The sequence below is a fragment of the Etheostoma cragini genome, chromosome 11 (assembly GCF_013103735.1).
Source record: "Etheostoma cragini isolate CJK2018 chromosome 11, CSU_Ecrag_1.0, whole genome shotgun sequence".
Classification (NCBI taxonomy): domain Eukaryota; kingdom Metazoa; phylum Chordata; class Actinopteri; order Perciformes; family Percidae; genus Etheostoma; species Etheostoma cragini.
In genome coordinates, this window is record NC_048417.1 from 4968046 (window position 1) to 4986469 (window position 18424).

The 18424-nt window shown below is 40.8% G+C and overlaps 3 protein-coding genes across 13 annotated transcripts in view; all 3 read right to left on the reverse strand.

Annotated features, from left to right (window-relative positions):
• The window catches only part of LOC117953130 (gamma-crystallin M3-like), a 26058-nt gene that overhangs the window by 918 nt on the left and 6716 nt on the right, over positions 1 to 18424 (reverse strand). Inside the window, exons 1-4 of one of the 5 annotated variants that reach the window (XM_034885949.1) lie at positions 17845 to 17899; positions 12722 to 12964; positions 12301 to 12567; positions 12021 to 12025 (exon numbers count right to left, since the gene is read on the reverse strand). In XM_034885949.1, coding sequence (XP_034741840.1) covers positions 12021 to 12025; positions 12301 to 12567; positions 12722 to 12964; positions 17845 to 17859 — 530 coding nt within the window. In that variant the 5' untranslated portion in view covers positions 17860 to 17899. Of the gene's footprint in view, positions 1 to 12020; positions 12026 to 12251; positions 12568 to 12721; positions 12965 to 14694; positions 14849 to 17844; positions 17900 to 18424 lie in introns of those variants that run through there. The other 4 variants (XM_034885951.1, XM_034885952.1, XM_034885950.1 and 1 more) reach the window with 4 other exon arrangements.
• LOC117953127 (gamma-crystallin M3-like) lies at positions 1530 to 17896 on the reverse strand. Of its 6 annotated transcripts, none has more exons than XM_034885941.1 (4): positions 17845 to 17896; positions 5736 to 5978; positions 5374 to 5627; positions 1530 to 1606 (listed from the first exon to the last, which is right to left on the reverse strand). In XM_034885941.1, the coding sequence occupies exons 1-4, from the start codon at positions 17857 to 17859 to the stop codon at positions 1582 to 1584; spliced, it is 537 nt and encodes a 178-aa protein (XP_034741832.1). In that variant the 5' UTR covers positions 17860 to 17896; the 3' UTR covers positions 1530 to 1581. The 6 variants fall into 6 exon arrangements, with proteins under 6 accessions (XP_034741832.1, XP_034741833.1, XP_034741829.1 ...); XM_034885942.1 differs by lacking the exon at positions 17845 to 17896 and adding an exon at positions 6071 to 6218; XM_034885938.1 differs by lacking the exons at positions 5374 to 5627; positions 5736 to 5978; positions 17845 to 17896 and adding exons at positions 1956 to 2198; positions 2298 to 2345 and having other exon boundaries at positions 1530 to 1860.
• Positions 17098 to 18052, reverse strand: LOC117953129 (gamma-crystallin M3-like). 2 transcript variants are annotated; one of them, XM_034885948.1, is made up of 3 exons: positions 17845 to 18052; positions 17477 to 17719; positions 17098 to 17384 (listed from the first exon to the last, which is right to left on the reverse strand). In XM_034885948.1, exons 1-3 carry the CDS (start codon positions 17857 to 17859, stop codon positions 17106 to 17108), a joined length of 537 nt encoding a protein of 178 aa, XP_034741839.1. In that variant the 5' UTR covers positions 17860 to 18052; the 3' UTR covers positions 17098 to 17105. The 2 variants fall into 2 exon arrangements, with proteins under 2 accessions (XP_034741839.1, XP_034741838.1); XM_034885947.1 differs by lacking the exon at positions 17845 to 18052 and having other exon boundaries at positions 17477 to 17752.

Below are 18424 nucleotides of genomic sequence, written 5' to 3' on the forward strand. Positions count from 1 at the left end.
TTGGAAAATGGCTGCAATGAAACAAAGAGTGAAAAATTTAAAGGGGTCTGAATACTTTCCGTACCCACTGTATATGCTTTGTACATATACTCTGTGCATTTCTGCATGTCGTTTTCTTTTAGCTGAACTTCTATGTGTTAAAAAGAGAAATGTGCCTGCCCTAATAAAGAAATATTTTAGTTAACTTCGAGTGATTAATCCTGTTTGCAGCCGCATACAAATTTTAACAGCCACAGACTGGATTTTGATGGATAGAATTGTTTAGGAATCATTTAATGGTTTACTTTAGCTCATCTCTTTAGTTTGTATAACGGAGTTCTGTAAAACATTGGTTTTCTACGGGTTGCCTAGATTTTCAGAGGACAAGTCATTGACATCCCACCTGGCTTTTCATAATCAGTGCTGCAGCAGATGTCACCGATGCAGCTCACTTGATCATGCTACAGAATTGATCATTGCAAACTGTGTTGATGATGGATATAAACTGTGTTCTTTTGCCCAAATAATAATACAAATTAAAAAAGAAATGTCACTTTGTGATTTTGGAATGCATATTTGAATGATAGATACATTACTTGGCCTAAAATAAATAACTAAATTAAAAAAAGCTATTTCTCGGGATTCCCGGGATCTGGTTCATAAAATTTTTGGAAAAAATATGAAACCCTACGTGGAAGAGCCCTGGGGAAAACAAAACATAACTGACGGATGCCAGACCCACATGCGGTAGATTGACATTTGCATGGACCAGTTAAAACTAGTTGTTACGAGACACCTACTATCTTTTTAGCCAATAAGAAGAAATCCATAGACACCCAACTCTACAAGGCAATTTTAACCCTATGATGGCAAAGCTGTGTCAAAGCAAAACCAGGGCCTCTTTTGACCTATTTCACATCCTGAACAATTTATAATTACGTATTTCTATATATTTATGTATATAGTTATTTCAAGTATGTGTGTGGGTGTGTTTGTGTATTTGAGTTTTGTATTTTGCACTTTGTTGGCTTTTTTCTTTGCAATATTCAAATGGAAATTGAAAAAACACACAGATATATCTGTAGAAAGAAATTCATATAAAATCCTATTTTGAGTCTATTGGCTTCCGGGGTAAGCTGAGGCATGTGGCTATGGGATTGTGTGGTCTGTATCTCACCAGATGTGTTTGTAACAGTGTATTAAATTATTTTACAAAGGCATGACTTGGACGGAAATAAAAAACCTCCATTCTAGCCTCAGACACTTAACAGAAACTTGAGATTGTCTTCTTTACAATGACATCAGGCACATCCCAGTTGCCAAAGTATATAGGAGCTGTACCACTTGTTATTTGGGTATAACGTTTAGACCAAAATGCATGGATTTTCAAGCCTTTCTTAAGAGGTTTTCAACAGTAATATATACTGTAGAGTCAATTTTCCCACTAGATGTAAAACATTTTATTTTCAATGAAAATTGTTTGTACAATAATGTATAATACTGCATATTATTTCATTGTGAGAGTTAGATAAAAAGCTTGACAAAAGTTAAAATAGACCAGACATTATTTATTTATTGGCATTTGACACATTCAGTGAACATTTAGTAGCAGGAATCAGTGATACGCCTCATGCTCATCCACCTCATGCCACTCATGCCCATGTCCCTGAAGCTCCTGTACTCTCCGGGCCTCATGTACATCATCCTGCCTCTGTAGTGGGGCTGCTCGTACATCAGCCAGTGGCCGTCCATCACGTGGCAGGACTGGCAGTCGTTCATACGGTAACGGTCCATGATGTTGTCGCAGTCGTCCATCATCTCGTAATGCTGACCAACGAAGTTCTCCCTCTCATAGATCTTCATCCTGAACTGACCTCTGTGCTGTTTTTTGGAGAAAGGATAAACACATTAATGTCTTAATATCAAGTTTTGTGGGGGTTGTCACCCGTAGTAGAATCAGTACGATGGATGCCTACCATGGGGATCATACGGCAAGACCTGATGCTGTCTCTCATTCCCATCATGCTCATGTAGTCAGCGTACTCCCCCCTCTTCATGAAGTACTGGTTTCCCATGTAGTTGGGGCGGTCGTAGACCATGAAGCAGCCGCTCTCCACCCTGCAGGAGTGGCACCTGCTCAGGTAGGAGGTCATGTCAGCGCAGTCGCTCATGCACTCATAGTGACGACCCTGGAAGTTCCTCTCCTCGTAGAAGATGATCTAGAAAAATTGTTAGAAAAAACACAGCAAGGTGAATTTGGTGATCCTTTTTTGGAAACAATAATTAATGCTAAGTACAAAAAAGATTTTTAAAAGTACCTTTCCCCTCATGTTCATGCTGCTGTTGGTCATGTTTGCTGTAGATGTGCTGTTGCCCCTGAACTGCCTTCCTACCTGGTTCAACCCTTTCCTTTTATACACGACCACATGTAAAGAATGAGTGTTGCTCCCCCTCAGAGAGCCCCCTTACTCAGCAACTCACTATTGGAGCCAACAGAAAGCAGAAGTATATGTATATTTTTTTCAGGTACTATGTCTCATGCCATCTTTCGAAATGCCATTTCTCTCTTTACAGAAATCATTCCTAACACAAAGAGAACAAAATGACCCAGAACCCTACCAGAAATCGGCAATTAAAAAAAAGATTAAAGATTAAAGCAGGATATGCTTTACAATACAAGTACCTTTTTAAAAAAGGATAAAAATAAGACTTTGATTCACTTATTTCACTGTTTACTATCAAGGACCTATTTTTGTAAAACTTTAGAAAATCTAACTTCCAAAAATATGAATAGAAGATATTGAAGAATATGATTTTTTTGGTCATGTACTTTGAATAAAACATATTGAGCCAGATAATCTAAAAATGACCAACTAGAGAAAATAATCACTGTGATATGTACATTAATTAGGGTAACAGAATATTTGAGGAATTGTTTGTTTTGGAAAATCTCATTTAAGTCAAATGATCGCTTTAAGATGTTGAGTTAATGTGTTGTTGGTATGGTAATTTTTGCTTTTGGGTTGATGTATCTGAGAGTTACAACTAAAATCATTTACAAACTGACTGTCAGCTATAGGCAGTGTGGTCCAGGAAGACAAACACCAGGCTATTGGGTGGTCCAAAGAGCAAACTGCCATGTAACTTAAGAAACAAATTGAGACAACAAAAGCAATGGGATTATGAGCAGCCTGATGCATACTCTATACAGGTTTTAACAATGTAAGGAAAATACAAAAAACATAACAGTAGCTAATACGAGAATCAAAGAAGCAGACAACATGGTGGTGGGTTTTGCTGTAAATATGAGATAAATGTTGCTGTAATTACATATTTAAAGTAGTTTTTAAATCAAAAGGGTTCATATATTCGAGCATGAAGGTGCTCAGTAAATTTCATAGCAACGAGCCAAAAGGTTGCATAATCGTAGCCTGGCACCACCCTCCTATGTACTTCGCCTAATTTTCATTTTCATTCAGTACTACATCTGGGTTAGTGGTATATTCTTGGGTTTTCTCCAGCCAAATCGTTGGCGGTCCAATCAGCGAACAGAAGGGGCGTTGAGGCCGTGCGTTAGAGTTGTATTTCCGTAACAGCAGCTGAGAAAGATGCAAGCAAAGCCATTCGGTCCATTGTGGCAACGCTGCCAAAAATTCCGGAAGTTAAAGCCCGAGCAAGAACAATCTTTGCTGAGTTTTGTTGGTGGCCATGATGTCATGGCCTTCCTCCCCACGGGGTTTGGGAAAAGTTTGATTTTCCAACTCGCTCCATTAGTGGTGAAGGTGTTGGCTAAGGCTAATGCTAGTGATGCTAATGCTAAATGTAAGCCTTTTTGGTCTTCCCTGTTGTTGCACATGTGCATGACATATGTCACGACCAAACGTTGGCAATTAGTAATGGCATATCCATAGTCGCTCTGGGCAGATCCAATTGTACAACTATCCAGAGTCTGGTTGGACCAGGTTAGCATAATCGTGCTCCGTACGTTTCTTGTTTCCAATTATATTTTATATTTTGGGTGGACTGATGGTGGTGCCTGACAAAAAGTTTGCAAAGGCCCAGGGTCAACAAAAGCTTTTGGATTCATTCACTGGACAATGTAAATAAAGTGTTGGTGAGGTGCAGTTTTGAACCAACAATGGCACTACAGTAAAGGTCAAGTCAAATTTATCCCCCATCTCTCTCCCGCTTTTCCTGTCTATCCACTGTCACTATGAATAAAGGGAATAAACCCCCAAAAAACAATCTCTAAAAAAAATGTTTTTAATCCTCCTCTAAACAGTAAGAGCTTTAAAAGCATTGATCTGTATGCTCTGCTAGTGATATGATATGCCAATAATACAAAACGTATTATGACCCTTAACATGACTTATGTTATTATAACACTTACACACGTTTTGTTAAAATTCAAGAACAAGTTGTTATAACCCTGATTATCTTTACAATAATATACCTTATATACAGTATGTCAAGTGTGTTGGGTCAGTTGTCTTCCTAATCTCGAAAAAGCATCAAGCAGCAGCAAGGTGCTGCTCGCCGCAATAATTAAATTTTTGTGTTGCGTTTCAAGCAGGAAAAAATTCTTAGTAAACGTAGGTCTATATGTCACAGGAATCCCAGGACTGTGTTACTGATTGGCTGTGGGTAGTCTCTGTTATTGACGTTGTTAAACTATCCTCAACTTTTAGTTTGGCTGGACTTTGTTGCAGTGTCAACCATCCCTGGCACAGAGCGTCCGCCACAGCTTTATGTAGACACTGCATGGCAGCTTGCTGCATGACCAAGCAGTGGCCTTGTGTTTACGGCATAGAAAATCCAAATTAACTGAAAAATGTGTTGTGCACCACTTGCAAATCTGTTATGGTGTAACTTTACCGTATGGCAGTTAAACAAAATTGATCCCATTAAAATACATCTTTTATCTTCATCATACTTCAAATTATAATTATAATATCATAAATTGTGACACTCAAAAGTAGGGATGACTTTTAAGCCCCAAAAAATTCCCAAAGGATGGTAACTATTGTTATCCTTGTTTATTTGTAACTTGCAAAGCGTTAGTAACCAGCAAGTGTACAACCTGTCATTCTGTCTATGTACTGTGTGGACCAAGTACTGTATCACAACACCATCTGGTATGTTTCACATAATTGAAAGATTTTTTCTGATGCAAAAAGATATAAAAACATGCCAAGTATGTCATGTGTGTCATGTGCGCTAAAAATCACTGGAATGCCCGGGCGCATAATACAGGAATTGCTGCCCAATCATGTCTTAAATTCATATTAAATCAAGGGTAACAGGTAGAAATATTTTGTCAAAAAAGTTTTATTATTTTGGCTTATTTAGACATATTTACGGTTTAAAAATTGCTTTTACATGTCCATGATACGCTTCATGCTCATGAACCTCATGCCGCTCATGCCCATGTCCCTGAAGCTCCTGTACTCTCCGGGCCTCATGTACATCTGCCTGCCTCTGTAGTGGGGCTGCTCGTACATCAGCCAGTGGCCGTCCATCACGTGGCAGGACTGGCAGTCGTTCATACGGTAACGGTCCATGATGTTGTCGCAGTCGTCCATCAGCTCGTGACTCTGACCACCAAAGTTCTCCCTCTCATAGATCTTCATTCTGAACTGACCTCTGTGCTGTTTTTTGAAAAAAAGATAAAACCAATTAATTTCTTCACATTAGGTTTAGTGCTGGTTGTCACCTGTAGTAGAACAATAGTATCACGGATGCCATGTTATACCTACCATGGGGATCATACGGCAAGACCTGATGCAGTCTCTCATTCCCATCATGCTCATGTAGTCAGCGTACTCCCCCCTCTTCATGAAGTACTGGTTTCCCATGTAGTTGGGACGGTCATAGACCATGAAGCAGCCGCTCTCCACCTTGCAGGAGTGGCACCTGCTCAGGTAGGAGGACATGTCAGAGCAGTCGCTCATGCACTCATAGGAACGACCCTGGAAGTTCCTGTCCTCATAGAAGATGATCTAAAAAAAGACAACAGGTAAGCAATAGGGATTAAGGCTGAAAATATGATATAATTGATAATCAATATCATTAGTAAGGGGAATGTGCTTACCTTGCCCATGGTCATGATTGTGGTGTTAGTAGTTCAGAGAACTATGTTGTTGGCACAGTGATGTTGGTCCTGTTTTAACTGTTACTTTTATACCTGACCAAACCCACAGGATCTGTGGCTCCCATTGTGTAAATCCCTGACCAAGCGACATGGTATAGAGGCCTATACAGTGCTCAGGGGCATTTATCACATTTCCATGTGACTGGACCCCCCAGAAGACTGTAGAATGGATTTTTCCATAGGGAATGCAATCAATACAATGAACAAATTTTGTAGTTACAATACTGAATAACAAACAATAGTAGCTCTTACACATTGTATGTCCCTCTCATTGGTAAGTGGACAATTTACAGACATGATTTTCCTTTAGTGTATAATGCACTTGTTTATGCAGCTGTTTGTAGAGTCATGTCTGTAGTATAAACATACAAAATAACTAACAACGTAAACCCTGTGTCTTACCAAATTTCCAAAGTTTTCCAATTTTGTTAGCAGAAAAGTCTATATATATATATTTAGACATCAGAAAAATATTGAAAAGCTGGGATGGAAGGACACAGAACAAGACATGCTGGAAAAGACACACAAACACATGCATAAACAGACACACACACACATACACAGATATAGACACAAGACAAAGGACCAATCACATGCGCGGGTTGAGGTCAAGGCTCGTGCTACAGCCCAAACCTCAAGGAGTCGGTGATGTTGCGGCAAGTGTCCAGGGTCTTTCCTGGTGGTCCATGAATTTGCGCCGCCGAGAGTTCCAGATACACTACATCCAAGAAAGAGAGGGTCCGTGCACGGATAGGAAAGTTGTGAGGTGGTTTCCAACGGGTTGCAATTATTCTCTTCGCCACTGTAAGTCCAGCAAACACAACTTGTTTCTGAGTCCCAGAGAGCTGAAAGGCTGACAGATCATTCAAAATCAAAACATTGACAGTTACAGGCACAGTAACATTAATCAAGGCAGACATTTTGGTTGCAATGTTGTTCCAGAACTGACCAACGGGAAAGCACTCCCAGAACATGTGTAGATATGTACAGTACCTTGAGCTTTTGTTGGGCAGAAAGTGCATAAAGGGCTGTTAATTATTTTCATGTGGTGCAACTTCACAGGGGTGAGATTGATACTCAGGCCTGGTCCCTCGCGTACCCAGATCCTCTCAAAAGGGCAGAGCGACCAGATATCACTGAGAACTGATAAAGCCTAGACACCATACCCCAGTTTTAATGCTGCACAGTAAATATCTTTTCGATAGGATGAATGGGCAAAGGCCTCTGCAAGGGGACACCGTATGCCTTTAGTGCTGATCTTAATTGAAAGTAAAAGAAGAAAGAAGAACGTGTTCAGTCAGAAAAAGGTACCAAGCCAACCTCAATAGAAATGTCTTTTAGACGTTAGCAGAAAAGTTATGGTACAAGTTCAATTTAAGTGGGTATTAATGTATACTATTCATCAACAACTGTAACTTAAAGACATATTTTGTATTATTAAGACTGTTTTATTTTCATCCATTATCTGTTCATTATCTGGGTACTACAGTGAAAAACAGCAATCTGCTAGAACCTGGCACAACACATATTATCTCGTTGTACAAGATTAAAGTTTTATTGTGCGTTGTCCTTGTCTTGAAATAAATAAATTACATGTGCCCACAGGAGGAGTTAACAAATACAGTTGTTTACACAAGTGTGTTTTAAACCATATAAAGCAGAGTTAGCCTCATCATGAAGGTAGGTGGATTACTAGGTAGTCTACTTTACTAAGATATTTTGGGAAGGTGGCAAACTCTCGGTCTGAAAGTGTATTACACTGTAAATGGATTTGACATGGATTTGGTTTTGGTCAACTTAAATCTAAATTCTAGTGGTAGTGTCAAAGATACAAAATACTGTGGTGAGATTCTGATGCACTATACATCAAATTCCACATGAGGTCTAGGGTTTAAATAATTCAACGTGAAAACAAATATATAGTGGTATGGATGGGGAATTTTTTTGAGTTGTGTTTGTTCCTGCTGTTTTCTTTTTTCCTCACTCTCCCTATACTGCTGAAGCCAGCTGACAACGCACACCTGAGTCACATCCACAATCACCTACTCCTGCCACTCACACCTGCCTTCCGTCTTCAATCAACAACAGTATATCAACCCCGGCTCTTCAACCAATCTTTGCTTGATCGTTGCTCCAGTCACGCCTCAACTCCTGGTTCCCTTCTCTGGTCATCTGGCTTAGCCTCTTGGTGCGTCAGCCTGTCTTTGTTTCCGCTCCCTGCTCCAGCGTCTTCTCCTTGGTTCAATGCTCCAGGCTGTCCAATGCTCCCCTGAGTATCTGCACCTTCCAGAGAATATAGTGTAACATATAGCTTCAATGATGAGCTTGAACAAGCTGGTAACAAGCTGAGAGTCTACAGTCATTTCACATATGAAGTATGGACAATGCATGAGGAATTAGGTCCCGACATTGTCCAATTTCCCTTTTACACATGAACCACACAACTGATTTTCTGTGTGAAAAACCTGCTTTTCTCACTTTTCACTAGCCTATGTTCCCAAAATTAACAATGTTTTGTGTTTGCTTAATCTTTAATTTCAGTGTAATGTTTTAGTTTTTTTTTTTTTTTTACTATTATTTGACATATGCCGGTTTGGTTTATGAGTTCATAGTATTTCACTATGGTTCTGCCAGTGATGTGGGGGGAAGATCAGCTGCTCAGCAGCTCAATTAAGGAGAGTGTATCCAGGTTTGCCTGATTAGGTCATGAGCGACTAGGCACACCTAAGGTGTAGAACAATTGGTAAGATAGTTGCAGTGAATGATATAAAATATAATGCTTTGGCATTAGGAGGGTGGATGGACATTTGGTGGCAGTCGTGGGATTTCTTTTTTTTTCTGTCTCTGAAGCTGGAGAACGTGAAAAAGCCAAGTTGCCCCAACACCAAGAGCGAGAAGAAGACCATGAAGAGTGACCAGGGGAAAGCCTCACAGTATGACCCATGGGTGCTTCTAAACGACCAGGGGGCCTTGGAGTACCAGACCCTGGGTGGAGACAATGGTGGTCACCGGGGTCCGGACCAAGAAGGCTTCAATCAGCTGTACGCCTAGATTCAGAGGCAGATGAAAGCACAGGAGAGAGAAGCCTCCAAGCAGGAAGAAGAGAGAAGTTTGCAGGTACAGCTGAACCAACTGAGCGATGAGATAGAGGCGGCGAGCAGTCAGAGAGAGTTCAGAGCCTAGTGGCTTAGACAAAAGGAGTGGATCATTGAGGCTTCCAGCTGCTGATTCATTGCCCTCTACAATCTACAATCCACCTCCCGGAGGGGCCAGCAACCTGGAACAGAGTGATCATTTTCGGATTGGAAGACAGAGATGACAATGAACAATATCTAACAAAATTTGAGCGGTTAGTCATAGTCTACGGATGTAGAAAACAAATGTATCGTCAATGGTTTCAGGAGCCAGACATTCTTTGCAGGGAGACTCTTCAAGAGCTTAATCATCTACTGAAACATCTGTCCAAGAAATGGGTAAAGCCTGCTTGGAACACAGTGGAACAAGAAGTTCTGATCCTTCGCATCATCTCCAGAAGTAAGAGAGTGTGTGAAAGATCATGACCCTGAGAATGGCCAGAAAGCTGCTCAATTGCTGGAGACCTTCCTGTCTGCGCAGAGGAAAATCTTCTGCCACGACAAAAAACATCGGCTTGGGAGCTATAATGTTGTGGCTGACTTCTTGTCCCTCCATCCTGTAATGCTAGCAAAAAACAATAGGTTTACACTAATACAGTAACCCAACTCTAGCCTTGACCTCTTAACCCATCCTTAACTAATCTTGATTAATCTATTGCACAGTAGAATGGCACCAGTGAGACAGAAAGGTAGATGCATGAAGACAGCAAAAAGGACCGCACAGGGAAAAGAACAAACGCAAGTTTAGGGAGTTGTAAAGGGCCATAAGCAAATTGCTAGAGGCAAATCCCGCGTTCCCCAAAAAGATGAGGCCCGGATAGCAGAGCTAATCAAGGATCTGAGCAAGAGAGGGTTTCTTGTGAGAAACCCAGAGATACAAATTCTTGCCGCCAATTTTGCAGAAGCCAATGGAATAAAAGTCCTTGCCCCTTTAAAAAGGCAGGTCAAGGTTCCAGGGATTTTTTAAAGAACATCACCCTTGTAAGAGTATCAGACAATGGATTGATCACCTCTTGAGTTTTTGGAGTGGGGAAAGCGTTTTTTAGCCCACATGTCCAAAGAAGACACCTGTCTACATCCAGCTAGACTTCCTTCACTCATAAGAAACAAAAACCTGCATGTCGTTTCTTTTTTTTCCACATGCAACACACATTCTCCAGCCAGCTGACTGGGAATTCTTTAAAATCTTCAAACACCATTGGAACCCGCCAGGTTGGGTCTACACCAAAGAGAATGATGGAAAGAAGCTGCAGAAACCCCTCGTCTTCCCCCTGCTCTGAAAAGCCTGGAAGGTTGCAGCAACACCACAGAGTGCACAGGCAGGTTTCAGGGTCAGTGGAATCTACCCACAAGACCCCAATCGCATAATCCAAGCTCTCTCTGAGGCCCCTGAGACCCATCAGCGTCCTCACCCAAGCCGTTCAAGTTGCCAAGATAAATGCTCAAGAGGGAAAGTTGCTGTTGTGAATGTTAGTTCTTCTGAGAACTCTGAAGAAAGCCTCTCACATTTGTTTTATTTGTATCATCAATTTTATTATTGTCTTCCTAATCTGTGTGAACAAACCTTTAAACAATTATTCTTTCCATCCTGACTCTCTTTCCTATGTTATTACAAGTCATATAAGTGAATGGAGCAACTGTTGGAGCTGACACTGTCAGGGTTTCTCAACACACAGCAACTCGGATGAGAAGAACAAACCTTCCCCCTCCCATCCTCACAATTTTATACAAAAGCAATATAGAATGCATGCTGACCAGCTAAATCTCGGTCTGGTTTGGGGACTGCAAAGCCTCAGCCTAAAGATCTGTTTGGAGAGTGGAGTGGACAGCGGAAATGATCATCGGGTCGTCACTGCCTTCCAGGATCTTGCACACAAATGCTGTCTGAACCGGGCTCAAAACATCACAAAAATCCCACCCATCCCCTTCTTCGACTGTTTTCTGTGCTGCCCTCTGGCAAGAGGTTTTGCAGCATCCGGTGCAGAAGAATGCTGCTCATTCTGTGTAATTGACTCTGTAATTGAAAGGTGCATGTTCAAAATAAAAGCATTGTTTTGTTCAATTAGTGAGGTGATTGATTCTGTGAAGAAACAGGTGTCAATTGTGGCCCACATTTGAGGAAGGAAGGAAGCAAATGTGCATGCTGGTTTTAGTGCATTTCACACTGAAATACAAAATGTGTCGTTCCAGACATTGCTCTGAGGAACAGCGGACTTTGATTAAAAAGTTGATTGGAGAGGGAGAAACATATAAAGAAGTGCAGAAAAGTATAGGCTGCTCAGCCAAAATGATTTAAAATGGCATCCAAAGCCTAAACGACGTGAGAAAAAACGGTCAACTATCATTTGAATGGATGGAAAAATAGCCAAAATGGCCAAGGCTCAACCAATGATCAGCTCCAGGAAAATCAAAGCAGACTTAAAGCTACCTGTGAGTACTGTTACGATCAATTCATGTGAAGTAAAGCTATCAGCTAAAAGTCCCCACAAAGTCCCACTGCTGGAAAAAAGACATGTACTGAATAGGTTGAAATTTGCCAAAGGACATAGTGACTGGCCAAAGAAGAAATGGTGCAAAATTCTGTGGACTGATGAGAGCAAAACTGTTCTTTTTGGGTCTGTGGGCCAAAAACAGTTTGTCCGACAACACTATATTCAAGGAACAGTACAGTGGGAAGACAGTAAAGCATGGTGGTGTAATAATCATGTTATAGGGATGTTTTTCATTCTGTGGTGTTGGTCCTATTTATCGCATACCAGGAATCATGGATCAGTTTCAAGACATCAAAATACTTAAAGAGGTCATGTTGCTTTATGGGACCTCAATCCCACACTATTATTCTAAACACAACTGTATATGGTGAATACAATGGTGGAGGATTTAAATGCCAAATAAACAATCATCTATCAATTTGATCAAATATTTGTAATTAGTAATGCATTTCTAGAAAGGTTATACTGATTTAATTAAATACAGTCACACCAGAGTTTAGAAAATTACATCATTTATTGAAGACAAAATGTACAATTAGCACATGTCCATGATACGCCTCATGCTCATCCACCTCATGCCACTCATGCCCATGTCCCTGAAGCTCCTGTACTCTCCGGGCCTCATGTACATCATCCTGCCTCTGTAGTGGGGCTGCTCGTACATCAGCCAGTGGCCGTCCATCACTTGGCAGGACTGGCAGTCGTTCATACGGTAACGGTCCATGATGTTGTCGCAGTCGTCCATCAGCTCATAACTCTGACCACCGAAGTTCTCCCTCTCATAGATCTTCATCCTGAATTGACCTCTGTGCTGTTTTTTGGAGAGAACAAAAACAAATAAATGTTTTAGTAATAGGTTTTATGAGAGTTGTCACGCATAAAATCATAGTATGATGCATGCTTTTCCAGAGTTAAAAAGCTATCACTCAAACTTCACCTTTTTAATGGGTGTGTTTTATACCTACCATGGGGATCATACGGCAAGACCTGATACCACCGCTCATTCCCATCATGCTCATGTAGTCAGCGTACTCTCCCCTCCTCATGAAGTACTGGTTTCCCATGTAGTTGGTGCGGTCGTAGACCATGAAGCAGCCGCTCTCCACCCTGCAGGACTGGCACCTGCTCAGGTAGGAGGACATGTCAGCGCAGTCGCTCATGCACTCATAGGAACGACCCTGGAAGTTCCTCTCCTCGTAGAAGATGACCTGAACAAGTTTTGAAGAGTTTTAACAAAGACATAATTATGTATGTCCCCTAAATATTTGTAGGATAATTAACAATGACTTCATTTATATTTTTTATTTTTGAATACTATAATACAGTGCAGGCCAAAGGTTTGGACACAACTTCTCATTCAATGCATTTTCTTTATTTTCACGACTATTTACATTGTAGATTCTCACTGAAGGCATCAAAACTATGAACGAACACATAAGGAATTATGTACTTAACAAAAAAGTGTGAAATAACTATTAAATAGGTGTTAGATTATAGTTTCTTCAAAGTAGCCACCCTTTACTTTTTTGATAGTGCTGCAAACCCTTGGTGTTCTCTCAATGAGCTTTATGAGGTAGTCCCTGAAATGGTTTTCCCTTCACAGGTGGGCCTTGTCAGGGTTAATTAGTGGAATTTCTTGCCTTATTAATGGGGTTGGGACCATGTTAGAATTCATGTCATGGCAAGAACCAAGTTAAAGTAAGTAAAGCTAAGTAAAGAGAAATGAATTGCCATCATTACTTTAAGAAATGAAGGTCAGTCAGTCAAAACTGAAAAAACTTTGAACGTGTCACCAAGTGCACTCGCAAAAACCATCAAGCACTACAACAAAACTGGCTCACATGAGGACCGCCCCAGGAAAGGAAGACCAAGAGTCACCTCTGCTGGTGAGGATAAGTTCATCTGAGTCACCAGCCTCAGAAATTGCGAGTTAACAGCAAATTCAGATTAGAGACCAGATTAATACCACACAGAGTTCTAGCAGCAGACACATTTCTAGAACAACTGTTAAGGAGACTGCACGAATCAGGCCTTCATGGTCAAATGTTAGCTAGGAAACCACCACTAAGGAGAGGCAACAAGCAGAAGAGATTTGTGTGGGCCAAGTATCACAAGGAATGGACAAATCTCGGCTTTGGTCTGATGAGTCCAAATTGAGATCTTAGTTCCAAACTAAGATCTCAAAGATAAGATCTTATAAGATATAAGATATAGTTCCAAACGCTGTGTCTTTGTGTGACGGAGAAAAGGTGACCAGATGGATTCTACATGCCTGGTTCCCACCGTGAAGCACAGAGGAGGAGGTCTGATGGTGTGAGGGAGCTTTGCTGGTGACAATGTTGGGGATTTATTAAAAATTGAAGGCATACTGAACCAGCATGGGTACCACAGCTTCCTGCAGCGGCATTCCATCCCATTCCATCCCCATTCCATCATTTATTTTTCAACAGGACAATGACCCCAAACACACCTCCAGGCCCTGTAAGGGCTTTTTGACCAAGAGGGAAAGTGATGGAGTGCTGCGCTTACACAGTCACCAGACCTGAACCCAATTGAGATGTTTTGGGGCGAGCTGGACCGCAGAGTGAAGGCAAAAGGGCCAACAAGTGCTTAGAATCTCTGGGAACTCCTTCAAGACTGTTGGGAAACCATTTCAGGTGACAACCTCTTGAAGCTCATCAAGAGAATGCCAAGAGTGTGCAAAGCAGTAATCAGAGCAAAGGGTGGCTACTTTGAAGAAACTAGAATATAAGATATGTTTTCAGTTATTTCACACTTTTTTTGTTGAGTACATAACTCCATATGTGTTCATTCATAGTCTGTTGCCTTCAGTGAGAATTTACAATGTAAATAGTCATGAAAATAAAGGAAATGCATTGAATAAGAATATGTAACCAAACTTTTGGTCTGTACTGGGGATATACATATATTTTCCTACCTTGCCCATGTTGATTGCGGTGATTCCTCAGATCTCTCAGAACGGTTTTTGAACTGATACTGTGCCTGTCAGAACAAGTTACATTTATACCTGCCCAGAGACAAAGACTGTGTGCCCCACTTTTGTTCAAAGTCCTGACCCAGCAACCTACTATAGAAGCCTATAGTTTTGAGTTGCTTACCAATATACCAACTGGGTCACAACATCTAAACAGAATTTTCCTTAAAGGGGAACTATGCGGTTTTTATTTAGCTTAATTTACCTTAACTGAACAGCTTCAGTTATGTGATATTTGTTTCTTGAGTTGAATGGTGGTCATTTTGCTAAATTGTTGCTGGAAGCGGCTATTATAGCTTGATCTCACTTTTTTAAAGCTGAAATCCTGGAAATCGTAAACTGGAATTATGCTACTCTGGGATGCATGTAAACAAACATGTAGGGGGGTCGTATGTTTGCCACTTCTGGTATTGCTCCGGTGCCACAGGAACTTCCAGCTGATCTGCCTCTTTTTGGCCGAATGTCCGTTACCTTCCGCTTTCTTTGTGTTGGATTCTAAACTCCGGATTTCTGAGGACTATGGTTAACTGCTCCTCAGATCTCCGCAGGGTACTACCAGACATCTAGCTAGACTGACTGTCCAATAAGAAGTTTTCTGTTCCATCACTAAAAACATGGTTAAACATGTTTTTGACGCAGGGCAGGGCAGACTTGTCCTTTTTGTCCAAAAACAAGAAGGCCGGATAATTCCAGCAGCCAGGGGCGGCCTCTAGCTCACCCAGTGGGAGTGTTTGCCCCGTATAGGCTGAGTCCTGCAGTGGCCCGGGTTAGAATCCAACGGCCCTTTGCTATGTGTAATCCCCCCATCTCTCTACCCCTTTCATGTCTATCCACTTTCACTTCATAATAAAGGGAAAAGCTCCAAAAAATAATCTTAAAAAAAAAAAAAAAATGTCTTTTAGGTAATCCGGCTGATTGGACCTCTTCTTCATTTACAGTAGAGCATGATACTCTGAATTACTGATGTGAAAAACAAAGAAATTAATTGGCTTCTAGTTCCAAAAGATCTCAATCTATGGAGAAAATAGACACACTATTGTATCTTTTTGCAGAATTTTTGTTACATAAGAGGTCCATGAGAGATTTTCGTCTATTGTGACATCCAGATATTTGTAGATTGGGACTTAACTGATTACTGATTTGTGAATCTTCACTGGGGGCAGTTGAAAATTCAGGGGCTCCAAACATGATTTCCTCTGTCTTCACAGTGTTAATAATGAGAGCATTTTATCACACCATTCCACTAACCAATCCATGTTGCCCCGGTACAGTGTTGGGTCATCCAATTTGGTAGACAGAGTCAAAAGAGTGGAGTCGTCTGAGTATTTTAGAGAGTGTGTCATGTACTTTGACTAGCTGAAACCTGTTTGTGAGAAATGGAAAATACCAAAGAATAAGATTAGGATTAATCTGAATTATTTTTGATAAAAGTAAATCAGGTTGAATTGTATTAAACACAGATGAAAAATCAAGAAACAGAGCCCTAACGTATGTTTTTGGTTTGTCAAGATGTTTGGAGATAAGGGGCACCAGTTTAACCACTGCATTTTCCGTACCATGACCTTTTGAAAGGGTTCTTGTTGCTTTCATAGATATTTGTTAAGGTGTTGAACCACGATCTTTTCCAGTGACTTCATAATCACAGATGTAAGAGCTATTAGCCGAAAGTCAATATATTCTTTGGGACATTTTTTTGGGGGGAGGGGCCTAATATGAGATGTTTTCCACACTAGCGGGATGTTGTTTGTGGCAACTGAAAGATGGATTTTCACACAGGTGCTAAGTCCCTGACGAATGATTCTTATACTTAATACTTCTGTGGTCGTTTCAAGCAGTTATAGCAGATGTACAGACAGTAGAAAAGAATGTGATCCTAATAACTTGATCAAGAATCACAAACATTGTAATAAAACCACAAATCATAATTGTAATGATTTACCTACCCACCTAGAAGTAATTAAGCACTTGCCTTTACATTTATGGAAGAAGATGTACACTATAGGTTCAATTGTTTGCAGCCCAAACAATCAACTAAATCAAATTATGTTGTTAAATCAAATAGAACCAAATACATTTGAATTTAATACCATCAACATAAACAAATGAAAAGACTCTTGAAACAAATTGTACAAGTAATAATCGTTCATTTTTATTATTGCGCAGTTCTTGCATGCATGAAAGTTGAATCACATAAAGGGATGTGCCTATTGATCAGTTACACACACTGATGCCCATCTCATCCTCATTGACATCCCCTCCTGTGGTGCCCAGGCCCCAAAACAACGAGTGAAACAAAAGGTCAAAAAAGCAGAGTTGGAATTTTTCTTTTAATGGAATTTAGTAAAAAAATAAATTTAGTTGCAGGAATCAGTAATACGCCTTATGCTCATGAACCTCATGCTACTCATGCCCATGTCCCTGAAGCTCCTGTACTCTCCGGGCCTCAGGTACATCTGCTTGCCTCTGTAGTGGGGCTGCTCGTACATCAGCCAGTGGCCGTCCATCACGTTGCAGGACATGCAGTCAGACATACGGTAACGGTCTTGGATGTTATCGCAGTCGTCGCTCAGCTCATGCATCTGACCACCGAAGTTCTCCCTCTCGTAGATCCTCATCTTGTAGGATCCTCTATGCTGTAGAGAAAACATTTGAGGAAAGAAAAAGATCAGGAAAACCTTCAAAGATATCTGAAGGAAATATCTAGAAAATGAATATCATACTGTACCATGGGGATCGTTCGGCAAGACCTGATGCAGTCTGACATTCCCATCATGCTCATGTAGTCAGCGTACTCGCCCCTCCTCATAAAGTACTGGTTTCCCATGTAGTTGGGGCGATCGTAGACCATGAAGCAGCCGCTCTCCACCCTGCAGGAGTGGCACCTGCTCAGGTAGGAGGTCAGCTCAAGGCAGTCACTGCTGGTCTCATAGTGGCGACCCTGGAAGTTCCTGTCCTCATAGAAGATAATCTGAGAGCACATTTCCATTGAGATACAAAAAGCTTTTTAATCACTGTCCAATGACAATTAGGGGTTTTTCATTGTGAGAATGAAATTGATTTTTTTGTTATGGATGGATCTTTCCCAGTACCTACCTTGCCCATGGTCATGATTTTATTTGGTTGGCTGTCAGGACTGAGCTGTGGCTGCTGTGCATTCCTGTCGGTGGTAACCGTTACTTTTATACTTGCTCAATGTGAAAAAAGTATCTAGGGCTTCTATTGTGCAAATCCCTGACCCAGCAACATCCAATAGAACCCTACTGAGCAGTCAGGGCGCTAAAGGGTTATTATCCAGCACTATTTCACTCTGGTGGAAATGCAGTTACTGTACACATGCATTATTGTCTAACATAAAGAGAAGCTTCCAACAGTGTACTAGATATTTTACTCACTAAATGATCAGAAATGTTTTCTTACAAATATAATTCAATATCAATTTATATGAAAATATCAGACAACAACAGGGTTCATTTGCAAAATCAGTTTTTATTTATCTTATTCTAAGTGTGTGTGTGTGTGTGTGTGTGTGTGTGTCTGTTTGTGTTTTTTAGGGGTCAGGTTTTGCATAAGTGGTTCTGGAGTCTAATGGAAATCATCAGATTCCATGTCGAGGCAGATGGCCGCCCACCAATTTGGTTGGTTGTTTTGATTATATCTATATCTATATATCTAT